The sequence below is a fragment of the Sturnira hondurensis genome, unplaced genomic scaffold, assembly GCF_014824575.4.
Source record: "Sturnira hondurensis isolate 20B ecotype Veracruz unplaced genomic scaffold, ASM1482457v3 Scaffold0006413, whole genome shotgun sequence".
NCBI classification, from domain to species: domain Eukaryota; kingdom Metazoa; phylum Chordata; class Mammalia; order Chiroptera; family Phyllostomidae; genus Sturnira; species Sturnira hondurensis.
This window is the reverse complement of record NW_028079044.1, coordinates 520522-539958: the sequence shown is the minus strand read 5'-3', so window position 1 is coordinate 539958 and position 19437 is coordinate 520522. Positions and strand designations below refer to the sequence as shown.

Genomic DNA, 19437 nt, shown 5'->3' with positions numbered 1-19437 from the left:
CAGCATCATTTCCCCCAAACTGTTAGGGAATATGGTATTAAGTGAGGCATCAAAAATAATTTTTATTTTTTAAAGGCATTAACAGCAAATAATTTAATAAACGGAATGGTAAGAGTCTCAAAGAGTAGTAAGTCAGTGATAAGTCAGTGACTGAGGTATGGGAAAGACTCTTGTAAAAAATTTAAAAAGAGGGAGAAGCATCATTCCTTTCCTCAAGAAGGTTAAGTCTCAACATTTGAGTGACTTCTGGATAACATGGCAATGAGCACCAAAGCCCAGATGCCATTAAAATAATAAAATCTAAAATCACGTAATTTGTATGATTACTGGAAACTAGAGAAAATATAAATAAAAACGCCTACTAAACTACAAATGGGAGGTGCCTAAAAGAAAGGTCTGCCTGATCCACTGTTCCCATAACACGAAGGAACAGTTTATCAGGAAGGTAAATGAACAAGATACCTAAAGAACCTCACTAATATTATCCATCGTGCAGTGGCAAGGTCAGGCTATGAGATAATTCCCATGAGTAGGTTTAAAAATGCTGCACATTTTGCCACACTACACATACTATCAGCTTAAGGAATCTACATAGTTCTGCTATAATTAAACCTGCTTTACATGGTGTCCAAAGTTATACGACACAGAACCTCTTTCTCCCAGGCAACATTTACAGAGTTGGTGTTCTGTGGAATACCTATGAGAAAAACTGATGTGATCAGTCAATTCTTATAGAATATGCTTTCCAAATATTAATGGAAAAACATCAAAATCAGGTAACTACAGGCACCTTGTGTCTCTCCAAGAAGTCCAAGGCTCCAATAAAATTTTAAAGGCACTGGAGTATCAGAAACTACTGCATATATGCCATGCAGACTGTCTGCCCCTAATCCTGTGTTTTCATTTTCTTGTCATACCCCTCAGTTCCTCCAAGCCTTAGAGGCTATACCAGGAGAGAAGAGGTTTTTCTAGGCATAAAAAATGAACAAACAGACTTAAAAATTCAACAATTGAGGAAGGGCCTTTTCTAAGGACATGAAATCAAATCTCTTACGGAGCACGGGAGTGCATATATGTATTTAGCAGTGGTGCTGTGCTGCCCGTGGCTCCCAGCGAATATTCCCTAAGGTCCTATATACACATGTGATGGTGGATGCCGGTCTGTGTCACACACGTGACCTTTGTTCCATACAAACAGCTCCATACTAACTCCCTTGTTGCTGTGAACTTGACACTCTGGGAACAGGAGTAAGGAAGTACCAATAAACATTTTCTGTTACCAAACAATTACAAACGTTGGTTAGGCCATGAATAAAAATTAATTCTCTTTTAAAGATCACAATTTTTTTTTTTGCCCTTGCTGGTGTGGCTCAGTGGACTGAGCACCAACCTGTGAACCAAAGGATCACAGGTTGGATTCCCGATCAGGCGACATGCTTAGGTTGTGGGCCAGGTTCCCAGCTGGGGGCGTGTGAGAGGAAACCAGTTGATACATCTCTCACACATCTATGTTTCTCTCCCTTTCTTTCTCCCTCCATTCCCATCTCTCTAAAACTATATAAAAAAATCTTTTTTAAAAGATCACAATTTTAGACCCTGATACAGAAAGGAAAAAACAGTTAACAATCCTACAACAAAGTTCTCTGACCACTTGGAAATTTGTAAACACTCTTGGATTAAAAAACTATCCAAACTACAATTACATATTACCTAGTAATTAAAGGGGATGAGAAACACTGTTGTATCAAAACTAAGCAGATGTAGCCATAGCTCTACTTAAAGGCAAATTTATATCCCCAAACACTCTCCTTAAACAAGAAATATCTGACACAAGCTTTTGTTACATCTATTGGGGGGGGAATAAAACTATATAATATTTTATAATGTAAATATATTTTATAAAATCATATAAAAAGAAAATAGATAAATATATAGATTAGAAATGAGGAAAAGAATAGAACTGATAAATTAAGGAGAGTATTTAAAAAATATTTTTATCCTTACCCAAGGACATTTTTTTTCATTGCTTTTTAGGGAGAGGGAGAGAAACATCAATGAAAGAGAAGCATCAATTGGTTGCCTCCTGTATGCACCCCAAAGGGGGATTCTATGTGCCCAGACCAGGGACTGAACCCACAACCTAGGTATGTGCCCTGACTGTAATTGAGCCCACAACACTTTGGTTATGGGACGACATTCCAACCAACTGAGCCACATTGGCCAAAGCAAGAGAGTATTTAAAAACCATCAATATGTTATTCACACTAGTTCAGCTAGTCAAGTGAAGTGACTAAAGGACTTGAGGAACTGTCGTATCCCCCATTAATTCTAACTTCAAGACAAATCTTTCCTATTTCTTTAGTTGAACATCCCAATCTGCATATCCTGAAGAGAAACCCAACTATAAGCATATTCTACAAATGTACCACATCCATATACAGCTTACACACAGAACTCCACAGCCACACAAGGAGGGAGTCCAAAGGCAATCTCATCCCACTACACCAGAGCTAAACACTATGTGTATAGTAGTGGTTACGAATGGAAGCATTGGAGCCAGACTGCTTACTTTAGAAAATGGCTCTACCTCCTAACAGCTGTGTAACCTTCAGAAAAAAAAAAATCTATGTTCTCTGTGTATTAATGTGCTCAAAATGTATCTCTATATAAATTGTACCCACTTCAAGAATTACTGTTGTAAGTTAATTCATGTAAATTGCTTAGTACACTGGCAAATACACAAGCACTCAATAAAAGTTGGCTACTAGATATTTTTTTCTCTACAAATGTCAAAAATCAATTACTGGTATAAGTATAAGCTGTCCCCTCTCCTACCATGGGATGTACAAAATTTCCTCAGAACCTCAGAACTAACACATGAAATTAGTGAAATTCAAACTATTTAATTGTTTTTATAATACACCTTTTCTATTTCAAAACCCATTTCTTTAATTTGAATTTTACTCTAAAAGCACACTAGCAATTACTTAGACAACAATAAAGTTTATGTTTTCTGTTCCCCTGCCCTTTGTTATTTGTATAAAATACTGTATTATATAAACTATTATGACTGTTGTTGATGTGATGAATTCCAGAAGGCTTTCATTTCCCAAAATCTTCCTGAAGGTAATATTGGTCTATTACTGAGGCTCTTTTACCTTACAATATCATGTGTTAATTATTAAGGCAGAATGGCCTCCTGCAGATTTAAAAACTGAGGTCCTAAATACTGCTTATTGATTGGCTATGTGATATTGAACACATATCTCTAAGAATCAGTCCTCATGCATAATTTATCTATAAAATAAGAAAGGCAGGCCATTTGAGCTGTGATGAGATTCAAAGAAAGTAATTTATATGTGACAGAGATACAAAATAAGTGAATATTAAGGGATTATTCTGAAATTAGGATATGCATATTAGATTAGGATATGCATATTAGAGATTATATTATAAACTACATATTCCTATTTCTTCAAAGAGATGAGAGAATTTTTAAAAAGTAACAGTAAGAACAAAATCAATTAATTCTGCATAAGAGACAAAAGTTAGGTAGTAAAGAAGAAGGAATAAACTAAAGTTAGAAGGGAAAAAAGCTCGTCTGAGGATAAGTATGGTAATTGAGTATAAAGTAGTATTTAACATCCTCTCACAATTTAAATATATAGGGAAAGAAAAACATGGGTGGCATATCACACTATGATATAGGAAGTAATATATCACATATCAGGTAAAACTTTTTTCTAGCCTTCTGTGGCAAGATACCATATAACTGTGCCAAACAAGTATTTGAAATTCTTTTCCCAAAGGAAGTTTTACAAGTGTATTTTTAGATTAAATGATGAAATTTCTTAAATTATATATTTAGTCACTTGGCCCAAATGATAATTGTTTTGATAGGGAAACAAAATTATAAAATGTTAGCACCCACAACATCCTTTGCTCCCAAACCATTCCTGTTTCACAAAGAAAAGATATGCATATAATTTTTCTTATATTGACTAAGACATTCATTATAATAATTCTAGCCTTGTGCTACCTTGGTATTGCTGAGATTATACTCTTAGAAACTGTTTATTTCAAGTCTACTTTTCAAATTCTATCATAAGAGAATTGCAAATTGTTTTGGTAGTGGTAGAATTGCTGTCTCCTTGAAATAGCAAGTTAGAAAATCTGGTACTGAAAACCTGCAGCTCAGGACAGTTAAGTATCTCGAATAAGGTCTCCAAGTAACAGTCTGGTTTATGTTACCATAGCAGCACTTCCTTTCACTAGGTTTGTTCACGACTATCAGTAACGAGAGATAAAACTATGCATTTGCTAATCTATGTTTTCCAGTCGACAGCAAAAAGGAACTTATTTTTAACTAACTCTCAGGTTAAAACTTTGCCTCTTCATTAATGTGCTTAGATGATAGAACACAAATAAAAAAGAACTTTGGAAGAATTGTTTTAAACCAAATTTGCATAAAACAAAGTGATTTTTTTTGTGTGGTAAAAACAGGAAATGTGCATTCTCTCATTTTGGAACTCTAAGGCTTCTGGATTTATTTGGTAGAACACCAATGAAGGTTTTGAAGAAATGAGCTGAATTTTAAAAATATTTACCTTAATGGAAGTTGTAAATAATAGACTGGGAGAAGAGGCAATGTTCACTATTCTTGAAATGCTTTTATGTACTTGCCCTATACATTTTAGTAGAGTTCCCCTCTTGACCACCTTTTCAGTGGTTTTTAGAATCATTGACTTTAAAAGAATTAACTAATTAAAAACCACATTCATGACTCTTGTGTATAGCATGAACTTTTATAGCAATTAGCATGACTTTTCCCACCTGAATTTCAGCTACTGAAACAAGTCATCATCATGCAAATATACAGAGTAAAACTGTACTAAACCAGGTAAAATGTCAAATTTTGTATTTCCCAGCTAACTTTTTTCCCAAAGGAAGTTAAGTTTTACAAACGTATTTTTAGATTAAATGATGAAACTTCTAAAATCTCACTTTGGCTTTATAAAAAGTTAGAAAAATAGATATAAGACTTGGATGTTAATGTTTAAAATATAAAACCAAAACCAAAAACCACCATGTCTAACTTCTGTAATTTTAAAATCTTGAAGCAGAAAAATATTAAGCCAAGATTTTTAGATCTGTCTTTTGAGAGTAGTAACTATGGTATCAATGACAGGAAAATCTAAACAGCAGGTATACAAACTGACTGGACACCATCACCACTTTGTGGTTTGAACTGAATTTTGCCATCTTGCCTTCTTTTGAGATTATCATCCCTACATAACTAGTCATCAGAAAAGTACTATCAAGGCTGCCAACATAATGGAAGTATACCCTACTTGCCTTCTGCAGATTAGAAGAGAAATACTGTGATCTTGAGGCATCGGTTCAAGAAGTATTTCACAAACTAAAATATCCATAAAGTTTCCCAATCCTACTTCAATTTATCACTTTCTGTGTCCAAATTTCAGACATTTAAGCAAAGTGGTCTACTGATTTTTGTGAAGACCACCACCTGTGAGTTCCTTCCCTCACACCCTGACTTGTGATAATAGCTTGATACTTTTTGTCCCAATATATGCCGACTTCTATATTTATTCTCATATTCCTTACTGTCTCTGAACATGATTTCCTTCTCTTTATCATACTCTCCCTGTACTCTGGACTTAACACTCTCCCATTTGCTAGCTCTCACTTCCTTAATTTCTTTCTTTCTCTGAGCGTTCAAAAACACTCCAGTTAATGATATAAGTAATGCACACATTTCAAAATTATGGATAAAAACAACTTCCTTTTGATTATACCACACTGAACATATTATTCTACAACTTTTATTTCAAATAATACCACAGCAAATATCCTTACATATATTACCTTCTACTCAAGTATGAATGTTACTATAGGGGAGAAATCAGAATCTGATCCATTAGAACTAAGGATATGCAGGATATGCACATTTCTAATTATAATAATTTCTGCCAAGTTGCCTTCAAGTTTGGTCATATTTACTGACCTTAATTTACCCTCTTTTGTAATCAATGGTGTGAAACTACTGCTTTTATTTCCCCATGTCCTCATAAAATTTGATGCTATCAAACATTTAAAATTTTTATAATCTAATAGGTAAAAAGTGGCCTTTTGTTTTTTAATTTGTATGTCCCTGATTATTTGTGAGGATGAACACCCTTGCATATGTTTATGAGCCATCTGTATTTCTTCTTCTGTGAACTGCCTGTTCATATTCTTCCCATTTTTCTATTAACTTTTCTTTTCCTTATTGAATTATGAGTTAGCATCCCTGGCACTCCCAGACAGAAAGTGAGTCTGCATCCACTAGCCAGCATTTTTCCATGGGCCTCCATCCTGTGCTCTAGCAGGTCAGGAGATCTAAAAGTCATCCTTGTGTCTCTTTAGACACCCTTCATCTAAAAGAGATGAAGATAGATACACAGAATCTACCAAGGCAGAACTCATCCACACTACAGGCCCTGAATGAGCATAAGGTGAGATCAGGTGTCACCGTGGGACAGGCACACAGCCTTCCTACATTCTGGACAAAGTTCCAATATGAAGCAAAAGCTATCTGCTACTGAGAGACAAAATACCCTACCCACCTCAGTCCCACATAAATGATGGCTGCTGGGAGAGAAGTACCAAACTGAGCTATCCAGATACTACACTGACACAGGCAGTGTGCCATGTGTCATTAGGAGAAGGGCAGAAAATCAGCTCATGCCGAGATTCTCCAATGACACAAAGCACAAATCTGCTACACTGAGAAAGGAAATGGTCATTCACCTATACCTACGACATTCCACTGATATTAGCCAGTTTACCTGCAATGGGAATAAACAGGAAATAGGTCTGAGCTCTGGAACAGTGCTCTCCCGTTGGACTTTCTACAATGACAGAAATATCCTGTATCTGTGCTGTCCAATATGCCAGCCACTAGCCCCATGTAGATAATTGCCTGTTGATGAATGCAGCTCTAGACTCCATGACTAGTAGATGGGACAGACTGTCTGCTCCTGAACAAGGCATGAAAAGACCCTTATCTGGAGGCATAGGCATATAGGGCCTGCTTAAGACTAAAACTGGAACAAAAGAAAGAAACCCACACTACACACAAAACCCTTGCACCAAGTAATAAGCAATGACAATCTATTGCTATGGGAAGGGCAAGAACATGAAAGGAAATGTGCAAACTCCTCCCCTGCCTCCAAATTTGGCACAAGCTGAAAGATGAAGGTAAAGTAGAAACACTGAAAAAAATCATCTGATACACCAGTTCTTATTTTTTTAAGATATTATTTATTTATTTTTTAGAGAGGGGGAAGAGAGAGAGAAAAAGAAAGGAAGAGATACAATAATGTGTGAAAGATACATTAATTAGTTGCCTCTTGCACAACTCCCACTGGGGACCTGTCCCACAACCCAGGCATGTATCCTGACTGGGAATCGAACTGGTGACCTTTTGGTTTGCAGGCCAGCCTGTGGTATGCTGAAGGTAAATATGATGACCACAAAACCCAATCCTAGTTCAATTATTAACTAGATTGACCAATACCTGTTTGCACAATCAACATGACAGAAGTAGAGGCATGCTTATTTCTGGGTGGAAATATTATTTATTTCAATCTCAACAATTTTTTACACTGACATTCAATCCAATATTATGAAATACACACAAAAACAAGATAAAATAGTCAAACTAGACCCAGAGATGGACCAAATACTGAAATGATCAGACAGATACCACAACTAAGATTAATATGTTTATGGACTTAGTGGGAAATTTTAGCAGAGGTGGAGAGTATTTTTTAAAAGGCAAATGCAAATGCTAGAAATAAATACGAAGAATCCTTTATCAGGCTCATCATCAGAATGAAGAAACAGTGAACCTATGTAAAGATGAATAGAAATGACCCAAACTAAAACAAAGGGAGAAAGGATAGGAAAAGGGCAAGAGCAACTAAGAGGTAAGAGAACAGCAAATGGTCTAACATATTTTTACTTGGAGTCCCAAAAGTAGAAAGTTAGCCAAAAGAAATATTTGAAGAGATAATGAGCTAAATTTTTTGAAATTTAATGAAAGACAACAGACCACAGATGTGAGAACCTCTGAAAAACCAATTCAGGATAAAAATTAAAAATAACACAATCAAACGCATCATAGTCAAACCACTGAAAAGTAGTGATAAAGAAAAAAATCTTGAACACAGTTTAAAAAGAAACATAACAGAGGAACAAAGATAAGAATGGCAAGAGACTTCTCATTAGAAATTATGCAAGCCAAAGACAAGAGAACAGCATCTTTAAAATAGCTCCCCCTTATCTGTGGGTTTGCTTTCCACAGCTTCAGTTACTTACAGTCAACCACAGTCTGAAAAATTAAATTTCCCTAACCACTGACATTGTCTGCTGGTGCCATCCAAACACCAATATTGTCATGGTTTGATGATCCAGGATTACCTAAAGCAGATGATCCTTTTCTGATCCATGGTCAGATGGTCAATAGCAGCCTAACACTAAGTCACAATGCTTACATCATTCATCTCACTTCACCTCATCCCATAAGCATCTCATCATCTCACATCATCATAAGAATAAGAGTGATTACAGGACAATGAGATGTTTTGAGAAAGAAAAAGAAAGGCCATACTCAAATTTTATTATTGTTACAATTGCCCTGGCCAGTGTGGCTCAGTGGATTGAGTGCTGACCTACGAACCAAAAGGTTGCTGGTTCAATTCCCAGTCAGGGCACATGCCTGGGATGTGGGCCAGGTCCCCAGTTGGGGACATGTGAGAGGTAACCACACATTGATGTTTCTCATCCTCTCTTTCTCCTTCCCTTCCCCTCTCTCTAAAGATGAATAAATAAATAAAACAATAAAACAATATATTGTTATAGTTGTTCTAATTTATTATCGGTTATTATTAATCTATAACTGTGCCTAATTTACAAATTAAGCTTTATCAAAAATATGTATGTATAGGAAAAAACATAGTATATTCATATACATATACACAGGGTTCTGTACTATCTGCATCTACTGGAGGTCTTGTAACAGACCCCAGCAGATAAGGGGAGAAAATACTGCATTTACAAATTGCCAACCTAGAATTTTATACCCCCCTTCCACAACCTAGAATTTTATACCCCCCTGCTAGTGGAAGTGAATTATAAGAAATGTTAAATAAACTTCTCCAGGAAAAAGAAATTGATCCAGATAGGACATCAAGATTAGTCAACTTTTTCTGTAAAAGTCCAGATAATAAATTAAATGGTATAACATTATTTGAAGGTAGACTGTGATAAAGAGATTCATTGAAAATTTTATAGTAACAAGTAAAAAAAGTAAAGTAATAGCTAATAAGCCAAAGCAGTGATAAAAACCAAATCATAAAAAGATACTCAATCCAAAAGAAGGAGGGAAAAGTGGAAAAAAGAAAAAAAACTGAGCAAATAAAAAAAATAGCATAGTAATAGATTTAAATCCAACCATATCAATTGCATTGATGTAAATGGTCTACATTTCAATTATAAGGCAAAGGTTGTCAGACTGAATAAGTAAGAATATCTGATACACTGATAGAAACACTATAGAAACTAATAAAAAATCGGAATGTTAACAAAAACTAATTTATGTACCTATAGTAGAGTGAAAACAAATGATGGATATAATTAATATCAAGCTGAAGTAATCTGACTTGACTATTTTTGTCTTCCTTTGATTTCCCCATATTTTAGGGTCTCCATGTTAACTTTCCCCACTTCCCCAAATATAGTAATGTTCATAAAATAACACTGACCTTGCCATGGCTTCTTTCCACTTTCTGAAAACATTTATTCAGGGACAAATTATGTCGAACAGAATTCTTCCAGCCTGTTGGTGCAGTAGCAAAATATGGAAAGCGGTCCAGAATCCAACTATAAATTTCTTTGACAGGCAAACATTTATTTGGAGAGTGTTCAATAGCCATATAAATGAGAAGACTAAAAGAGTATGGGGGCTTCGAAGTTGCTGATTTTTTTTCCGGGTTCTGGTAGCAAGATGGTCCTAATGATGGCACATCATCTCCCTCTATGTCATACAAGGGACTAACGATTGGAAGACCCTCACTTCCAAAACTGAAGTTTGTTAGAAGATTAGTACTTTCATGAAGCCAGTTCAAGTTTGTGAGTTCATCATCTGCTGAGTCACTGTCTACTATAGTGGCCTTTGGCCTGGCAGCATCAACAGCTTCAGGCAAGCTTCCCATTTTGTAAATCTGACTTAATCCTGCAACCTTTTCAACTCCTGGCGTTTCAGCTCTCTTTTCTGGAGTCATTCCAATTACTGGACCCATTTACTCTTCTGGTTCTGCAACAAAGGAAACAATTATCAATCAATGTAATGCTTAAGATTCTTAGGCTCATGGAAAAACAAAATGCATATTTAAATATCTCCAAATTGGAGATATTTTGCAACTACCCCATATAATATTTAAGCACTGTATTTGTATAATGAAGACACTAAAGGTTACAATAGGAGTAAGAGAACTTATCACATTATTTGAAATGGCTGTAAATAAAATGCAGCATTATAGTACCATATGTCTGGGTGATATAAACAAAATTAAATAATGTATTTTGAGTATTTATCAAAGTCCCTAGCCCAGAGCTACTACTTAATAAGGAATGGTTATTATTAAAAAAGAAGAGACTATTTCTTTGAATTTTAAGACTTTATAATCTATGCATTCTAAGGATCTATGTTTTTACTATAACAGTCATATATATTGCTCAATACAAAAAACAAATTTAAAATATTGCTTAAATAATAATCCTAAATAAACCCTTTCCTCAAATCTAAAATATTTACTATAAAGAGAAACCATGTTTAATATTTTTATTACATCATACTAAGATAACATTTCTTATTCACTATATTTACTATCAGTAAAATTATATTTGCTGTAAGTTATTTCTTTTGTAAATTCCCATATTTTACATTTGCATTGTGTATAATCTCAACACATACTGATACTGAAAGGCTGACCTTCCCTTAACAAAGTCTGAAGTGTCATGTATTGCTGGCACTCAATCCCCTGAGCCACACCAGCCAGGGCTGAAGTGGTACTGTATTTTCAAAGAGAAAAAAACTATTTCTATACCATCTGTTTTTATTTATATTTTCTCAAATGACTTTCTTTTGCTTTTTAAACACACTTCAATTCAAAACACTTAACATGGGAAAACAACTGACTAATGTTGGAAGTGATAGAACTAATGTACTATTTCATTCATTTAATGATTCATAAATGTGCCTCATCTCTGAATTCAGTGAAAAACCTATGTTTTCCATTATTCTAGTTAATCTACTTATAATTCCATAACTGAAATATGAAAAGTACCATATTTTGCCATGTATATAATGTGCACATTTTGCCCAAATTTTTGAGGGAAAAATAAGGGTGCACATTATACATGAGTAGTACCTGAAATCCCTTGTATCTGCTCTTGTGTTTTGTAATTGTTACATAAAATTTCTTGAACTATAATATGTTCAAAAATAAATGCTAAAGTTCCTTTATAATGCAAAAACCAAGAATCTAAATATAAATTAATAAAAAATTGAACTAAAACAGAAGATTTTTTTCCCTGAAAGTTTGGGCCAAAAACATGGGTATACATTATACACGGGAGTGCATTTACACGGCAAAATACAGTACCTCCAAAGTTTTACTTTACTTAGAATACAGCTGGCAGGTTAGCCCAAAATTTATATCATCCCAGGGCACTCAATTATCAATAGCACTAATTATTAACCTAATTATTATAGATGAAGAAAATGATTCACAGATGTTAAACATCCTGTTTGAGGTTGCCTGGCTAGTAACTGAAAATGCTAGAATTTAAAACCAGGCAGAGTGACTTAGAACCAAAATTCTAACCATTACATTATCCTGGTAACAGTACAAATACATCACCTATGAGTATGAATTACCCAGTCCTATCCATTTAAAATTTTATCATTGTTCTCTCCATCTGGCTCTTATCTTTCTCACATACACCTATATCTTTAGCTTCTTACACTAAGACACTGTAAACATAAAAAGATCAAACTATAACAAATTTGTTGTCTATTTCAATCAATAAACTACACATAAATATATGCACGTGTTCGTATGTGCACACATATTTCAGAGATGACAACCTGTTCTATGTAACTGACCAAATGTTCATTTACCACTAAAGTCTCTCTACCCATACAAAACTTAAAAAATGTAATGGTTGAAAATTAATTGGTTGGAGAAAGTCTTGTTTCCTAAAAACAAACAAACAAACAAACAAAAAAACAACTTAGCATTTAGTGTCCAAAGAAAGAAATAACTAATTTCTAATGGTCCACTTTTGTCTTTTCACCTATCTCTTCATTTCTTTCCTTTTTAAAGAGATTTTATTTATTTATTTACTTACTTACTTACTTATTTGTCTTGAGAGGGAAGGCGAGAAGGAGAGAAATATCAATGTATGGTTGCCTCTCATGAGTCCTCTGCTGGGAACTGGCCTGCAATCCAGGCACGTGCCCTGACTGGGAATCGAACTGCAATCATGTGGTTCGCAGGCCCACACTCAATCCACTGAACTACACCAGCCAGGGCCTTATTTATTTATTTTTTAGAGAGAGGGGAAAGAATAAGAAAGAGAGGGAAACATCAATGTGTGGTTACCTTTCACATGCCCCCAACTGGAGACCTGGCCCGCATCCCAGGCACGTGGGACCAGGCCCTGGCCAGGAATCAAACCAGCAAATTTCATCTCACAGGCTACTGCTCAATGCACTGAGCCACACCAGCCAAGGCTTTACTTTCAATTACATATAGAAATTAGGGAGTACCACATAGCCCTAACTAACATTTACTGAGATTTTACTATATTACAGACACTATGCTATGTGCTTTGAAATGCATTGTCTCAACTTACTCCTCCATACTACTTAGCTCTATGAATGATTCTTTCTTTTTAACTGTGAATTCCATAAAGAGCACAAATCTTTTACTTCTGTATTCCTAATGAATCTTAACAAAATGTTGGGCATAATTAACCATTCCACTCAATTATTTCAAACTGAAATTAACTAATAATCAACATGCACTCTGTACCAGGTGCTATTCTACCCACCTTTACTAGTTATTTCTTTTAGAAACACATCCTTACTGCTAGTAAACACTGTCACTGGTAACAACCAGAAAACTGAAATTCACTGTTTATAAATAAGGAAATGGAAATGAACTAAGCCATTTGTCTAAGGTTCTAAAGCTAAAAAAAGGAGAGCCAAACTTATAAACCAAGCCCAGTTCAATAGTCAAGTCCTTCGTCCACTTGAGTACACTCAATATCTTAAGGAATTTATATTTTAGCAATACTACTTAAAACAAATAGATATTGTTGACAGACATGAGAAAATAAGGTGACAGAAACTAATTTAGATAGTTACAACTATTCAGAGGATAGTTACTCCTCTGAATTACAAGTTTAGAATAAAATCTTATTAAGGTAAAAACCAATATTATATCATCAAATTAGTCCAAGATTAGATATAATAAATTATATATAATAAATAACTAGATATAATAAAATAAATTAATTATTTAATAATTAATAAATTATTAAATATTACTACAAATAATATAAATTAATAATTTAATAAAATAAATTGTTTAATTATATCTAATTAAATTATTGGATATAATAAAAACTAATATTATATCATCAAATTAGTCCAAGCAAAGTTTTAAAAAATCAGTACTCACACTGAAAGGCTAACATGCTCTGAGTTAAGGTTTGAACTTTCATTTCCAAGGAGAGAAGAAGAGTGTTTCTAAACTATCATTTTAGAATACTTTAGAATACCATTCACTTAGTACACTAAGCATTAGAACACTAAATCCACCAAAAGAAATAGACAAATGGTCTTTTTCACAACTATAAAAATAGAGAATACATATACTAGAAAATATTCAACTTCACTAATTATTAAAGAAATGCAAAAAATATTATATTAAATATGATAATGTAGCATAGTACCTAGTGTTGCACCAAGCACAAATACTAGTAATAAAAGTAACAGTATCTATTTTTGCACAAATAAGCAATAGTTTAAAAATATGTACAATAACAATTTGGGGCAAGGACCTCAGAACATTTTCGATAGCTACCTGGCAATATGCACCCAGAATCATTAAAAATGTCATTATTTCTTGGCCAATAATTCCACTTATGAATCACTTCACTGAAATAATCCTCTGTAGGGAAAGGATTCTCTTCTCTTTCTCCTTCTCTTTTTATTTATTTATTTAATTTTAAAAAATCTCACCTGAGGATATGCTCATTGATCTTAGAGGTGGGGTGAGGGGTGGGGGAGAGAGAGACAGAGAAACATCCATGTGAGAGAAACATCAGTGAGTTGCCTACTGAACACGCCCCAACTGAGGATCCAACCCACAACCTTTTTGGTGTATGGGACAATGCTCCAACCAACTGAACCACCCAGCCAGGGCTCCTTCTCTTTTACACAGCACAAGTACACAGATATCCATCCAAGATTAATGAAAGGTAATAGACAACTATAAACAACTTATATATCTTATTACAGAAGAAAAGGTAAGTGAAGTACATCTATTCAATGTAATATTTAGTACCCATTAAAAATGACTGTCATAAAGACTGTGAGATAAACAAAAACGCTTTATTAAAAACTGGTAAATAGAAAATAAAAGGTGAACAGTGGTTTATACTAGTTGACTTGGTAATTTTTTCTTTGTTCTATTTTCTAGTATTTCTTTAATGTGTTTATAATTTTTATAGTTTAAAATTAAAAGCAACTCAAGCAGGAAAAGGCTATGCTAGATTATTTTTAGTTGTAGTAAAAGGGGGGGACAAAAAACCCATGGAATTTATCTATAAAAAATTGTGTATTTATTCTTACATGTTTAAACTTCAGTAACCCTCAAAGTACTCTCCATTTGATGCAATATACCTATTGGGACTTTTTCCCACTGCTCAAGACAGTTTTTGAACTACTTGAGTTTGATGCTTTATGGCACTTCTGCCGTTTTTTTATTTCACCTCTTCCACACTGGCAAAGTTTCCTTCTGAGAACTTTCTTCATTGGGGGAAAAACAACAAAAAACAATTGCTTGGGGCAAGACTGGGTGAATAGGGAGGGTGGGGCATAGAGGTCAGGACAATTTTAAGTTATAACTACTTACCAATCTTGTTATCATTCCTTCTTGAATTTCAGATTTTCTGTGACCATTTCCCTTCTATTTAAAAAGTGGTCTGCTGGTAAACTTCCAGATTTTATATCTCTGAGCATGTGTTTATTTAACCCTTGTTCTTAAGAGATATTTTTGCTGGCTATAGAACTCTAGCTTGAACTACCATGAGTCATAGTTGTTAGATTTATTTTCATTATCATTATTTCATGGTCTTCTATTACCATTATTATTGAAAACTTAGTCCTTTGAAGGTATTCTGTGTTTTCTCTAAAAATTTCCCTTTTACTAACCTTTTTATTTTCCATTTATTGTCTCCTTGTGTTGCATTTCAGATCCCTTCAGATTCATCTTTTATTATATTAATTTTTCTTCAGTGGAGTCTATTTGCTTTTATCCATCCATTAAATTTTAATTACTGTGTATTTTCATTTCTAGAGCTTCTGATTTTTTTACATAGTTTCTGCTCTTTTCCTCATTTTTAAGCTTTCAGTGAACACATTATTTTATATTTTACATCTGATAACTCCAAGATGTAAACTACTCTCTGGCCTGATTCTTCTGATTCTTTTATACTGTACCCTGGTTTCCCTAGATGTTTACACATTTTTATTACAAGCTAATCACTTTTATTAGAACTTTACCAATTGGAATCATTTGATGATTTTGATTTGTGTTGCTTCTGTCAGGCTTCTGAGAGTAGTAACAATCCATGATCCTTTTAAATTCTTAGCTTGAGGGTTACTATGAATTCAGGCTGCAAACCAATAAGAGCGCTGGTTTGTGGTAATATATTTTCAGCAGAGATTTTATTTTTCCCATTAGCAGAAATAATCTAGAAAGATAATCTTCTAGATCACTCTAGAAGTGATCAGATCTATCACTGATCTATACATTGTAGGTGTAAGAGTGATCTAGAAATTCTTTCTAGAATCAGATCTAGAATTTCTAGATCACTCTTACACCTACAATGTATAGCCTTGTAGAACTCCAAATTACTGGGAAAAGCCTATTTCTTGCTTGACGTTCTACTTTGGCTGGGTCTGGGCTTTGGTTCCTGATCCCCAAGCCCTACATAGCAAGGAAACAGAGTTCACTTAATTTGGTAAATACCCTCAGGCCATAGCCAGTTTCAGCATTCAGCTTACCTCACTAGGTTTTCAGTTAGTGGTTGGGCTAAACATTCTTTGCTTTTTGTGCCAGACCACTGATGTATTTTTATCCAGTATTTTAGGTTGTTTTCAGCAGAAAGGCTTGTCCAGGCATTTAGTTCACCATGCTGCTAAAAACAGATATTTACATTACTTTCTGATGGCAACATCTCTAACATGCATTATTCTCTATGTTAGAGCATGTGTTCTTACGTTTCTCCAGCCTCAGCACACTTGAGGAATTTGACTTACAGTACTTCTGTCTGTAAGGAGTTGCTCATTATGACAGTGACTTCCAACTGGAATTAGGTAGAGAACATTTCCTTGGAGGTTAAACACAGTTATCAAAAACTTGGTGCAGACTTTTAAAAAGACGGTGCTTTCATCCCTTTAAAAAACCATGCTCTATAAATGCAGTGAAGATATTTTAATTCCTTAACTATAATTTAGGTCCATCATTATAAACAAAGACTTGATAAAGAGTAATACTTATAGGAGCTACTAAAGTATACAGGTACTATTGGCCAGTTTATCAGTGTTTCCCAAACCAGAATGCCCCAAAGACATGTTTCCAGGGGTCACAAGTTCTGTAATTTTCATTTTTTGCTTTCATTTCAATAACAGTATAAAAATGCATTTGACCATTTCCTTTTTTAAATTTTTATTTACTGATTTTAGAGAGAGGGGAGTCAGGGAGTGAGGGGGGAGGGGAAGAGCATGGAAGGGAGGGAGGGAGGGAGGGAGGGAGGGAGGGAAAAGGAATCATTGATTTCTTATTTCACTTATTTATGCATTCACTGGTAGATTCTTACATGGGCCCTGACAGGGGATTGAACCTGCAGTCTTGGAATACTGAAATGATGCTCTAACTAACTGAGCTACCCAGCCAGAGCCTATTTTACCATTTTCAAAGAGAAAAATGAAAAGACTTAAAACTACCTGAGGACCCAGGCAGTGTGGCTCTGTTAGTTGGAGCATCGTCCCATAAATTAAAAGGTCAGGACGCATGCCTGGGTTGCCAGTTTGGTCCTGGTCAGGGCACCTGTGAAAGGCAACTCTCACATTGATTTTTCTCTCGCTCCTTCCCCCTTTAAACATGTCCTCAGGTAAGTATATAAAAATAATTTAAAAAAAAAACTACTTGAGGAACTGAAGTCAGTGATTCTCAAAATGGGATCTATAATTTTTTCTACATAAGGGATCCTAGTTGAGAAAAATTGCTCCACACTAAAAGGACTCACATTCCTATGCTTTACTTACTGGATTAATCTTCTTAGTTCTATACCCTAGTCCTCATTTGTACTGTAGTCACTGTACCTGATTATACACATATATGACCCTTTATCTAAAACCTCTGAGATACATTTCAGAATTCAGAGTATTTGGATTTTAGAAAGGGACTACAATGCAAAAGAGGGTTATATGATGTGACAGTGAAGTCTGAGGCCACATCCCATAATAAACATGTTCATATTTCTGCAGCAAAACATATGTTCACAATAAAAGGTAACTAAATAAAGAACATCAATAGTCTTACATCAGTTCAGATCATGTTTCACCAATAAATAAAACTTTTGGTATTCAGAGCATTTTTGATTTCTAAATTGTGGGGAAGGAATTATACACCCATTATTTGCTATAAATTTATCTGGAAACCAGATCACAGTAAGGAAGATTGGATAAGGGTAACAAGTTCATCTTAAGGTACATAAATTTAATGTATAAACTTTCTAATTTTTCTCCTAGCTACTTAGGAACCCCTTTTTATCTATTTATGGTTTAATAATGAAAGATACAGAATAAGTGAACTCCTGGTAAGCAGGAAATATATTATGAATTCTAAAATGTCAGAAGTACCTAAATATATATAGGAATTTAAAATAAATTCCAAAGCCAACATATTAGCCAAATTAGATTATGATTACAATGTCTCTTCAGCTAGCAATGTACATAATAGATAGAGAAGTATACTATTCAGAATAACCTCTCCCGGTCCTTTTCTAATAAATTTCAAGAAGTCACCTCTTCTACTAAACTCATGGCTCTGTTGTCATAGTTGTTAGATTCTATAGAAAATAGTGTACAACTAAAATGGAAGCCTTTTTTTCTTCAGAAAGAATATACTGTATTTTGCCATGTATAATGTGCTCCCATGTATAATGCACTCCCATGTTTTTGGCCCTAACTTTCAGGGAAAAAAATCCTTCATTTTAATTCAATTTTTTATTTATTTACATTTAGATACTTGTATTTTGTATTATAAAGAAATTTTAGCATTTATTTTTGAACATATTATGGTATAAGAAATTTTATGTAGCAAATAATTACAAAACACAAGAACGGATACAAGGGATTTCGGGTACTACCCATGTATAATGCACACCATTATTTTTCCCTCCAATATTTGGAAAAATAGTGCACATTATACATGGGAAAATATGGTATTTAATACTAGGAGATATTAAACAGAAATTTGAGGGGGCAGTATATTTGAAGTTGTAAAGAATTTCATATTATTGCCCTGGCTAGAATGGCTCAGTGGATTGAGTGCTGTCCTATGGACTGAAAGGTTGTTGGTTCAATTCCCTGAACAGGGCAAATGCCTGTGTTGTGGGTCAGGTCCCCAGCTGGGGGCAGACAAGAGGCAACCAAATTATGTTTTTCTCTTTCTCCCTCCTTTCCCCTGTCTCTAAAAATAAATAAATAAAATCTTTTTTAAAAAAGGATTTCATTTTATAAAAAAACATAAAATCTAAATCATTACTCTTGATATCATAATCACATCTGGATGTTGTGAAGCAGATGGTTAAGAGCATAAGCTGTGAAGAGATATTGTCTCAAATCCCCTCAATAGGGTGGATTTACCACTCAATAGGATTCTACCACTCGGTAGGATTCTAATAGTAACAGCTCTACCACTCAATAGGATTCTAATAGTACTTTGAATTTAGAATTCTAATAGTACCTACTTTCATAAGATTGTTAGTATAAATATAAAGCACTTAGAA

General features: G+C 34.4%; 1 protein-coding gene across 5 annotated transcripts in view; it reads right to left on the bottom strand.

Annotated features, from left to right (window-relative positions):
- FOXN2 (forkhead box N2) overlaps positions 1 to 19437 on the bottom strand; it is a 55537-nt gene that overhangs the window by 12979 nt on the left and 23121 nt on the right. For 2 of the 5 annotated variants that reach the window (XM_037047843.1, XM_037047845.1), the window contains exon 2: positions 9828 to 10378. In XM_037047843.1, the coding sequence (XP_036903738.1) occupies positions 9828 to 10364 (537 nt within the window). In that variant the 5' untranslated portion in view covers positions 10365 to 10378. Of the gene's footprint in view, positions 1 to 9827; positions 10379 to 14989; positions 15149 to 15272; positions 15741 to 16426; positions 16558 to 19437 lie in introns of those variants that run through there. The other 3 variants (XM_037047844.1, XM_037047846.1, XM_037047847.1) reach the window with 3 other exon arrangements.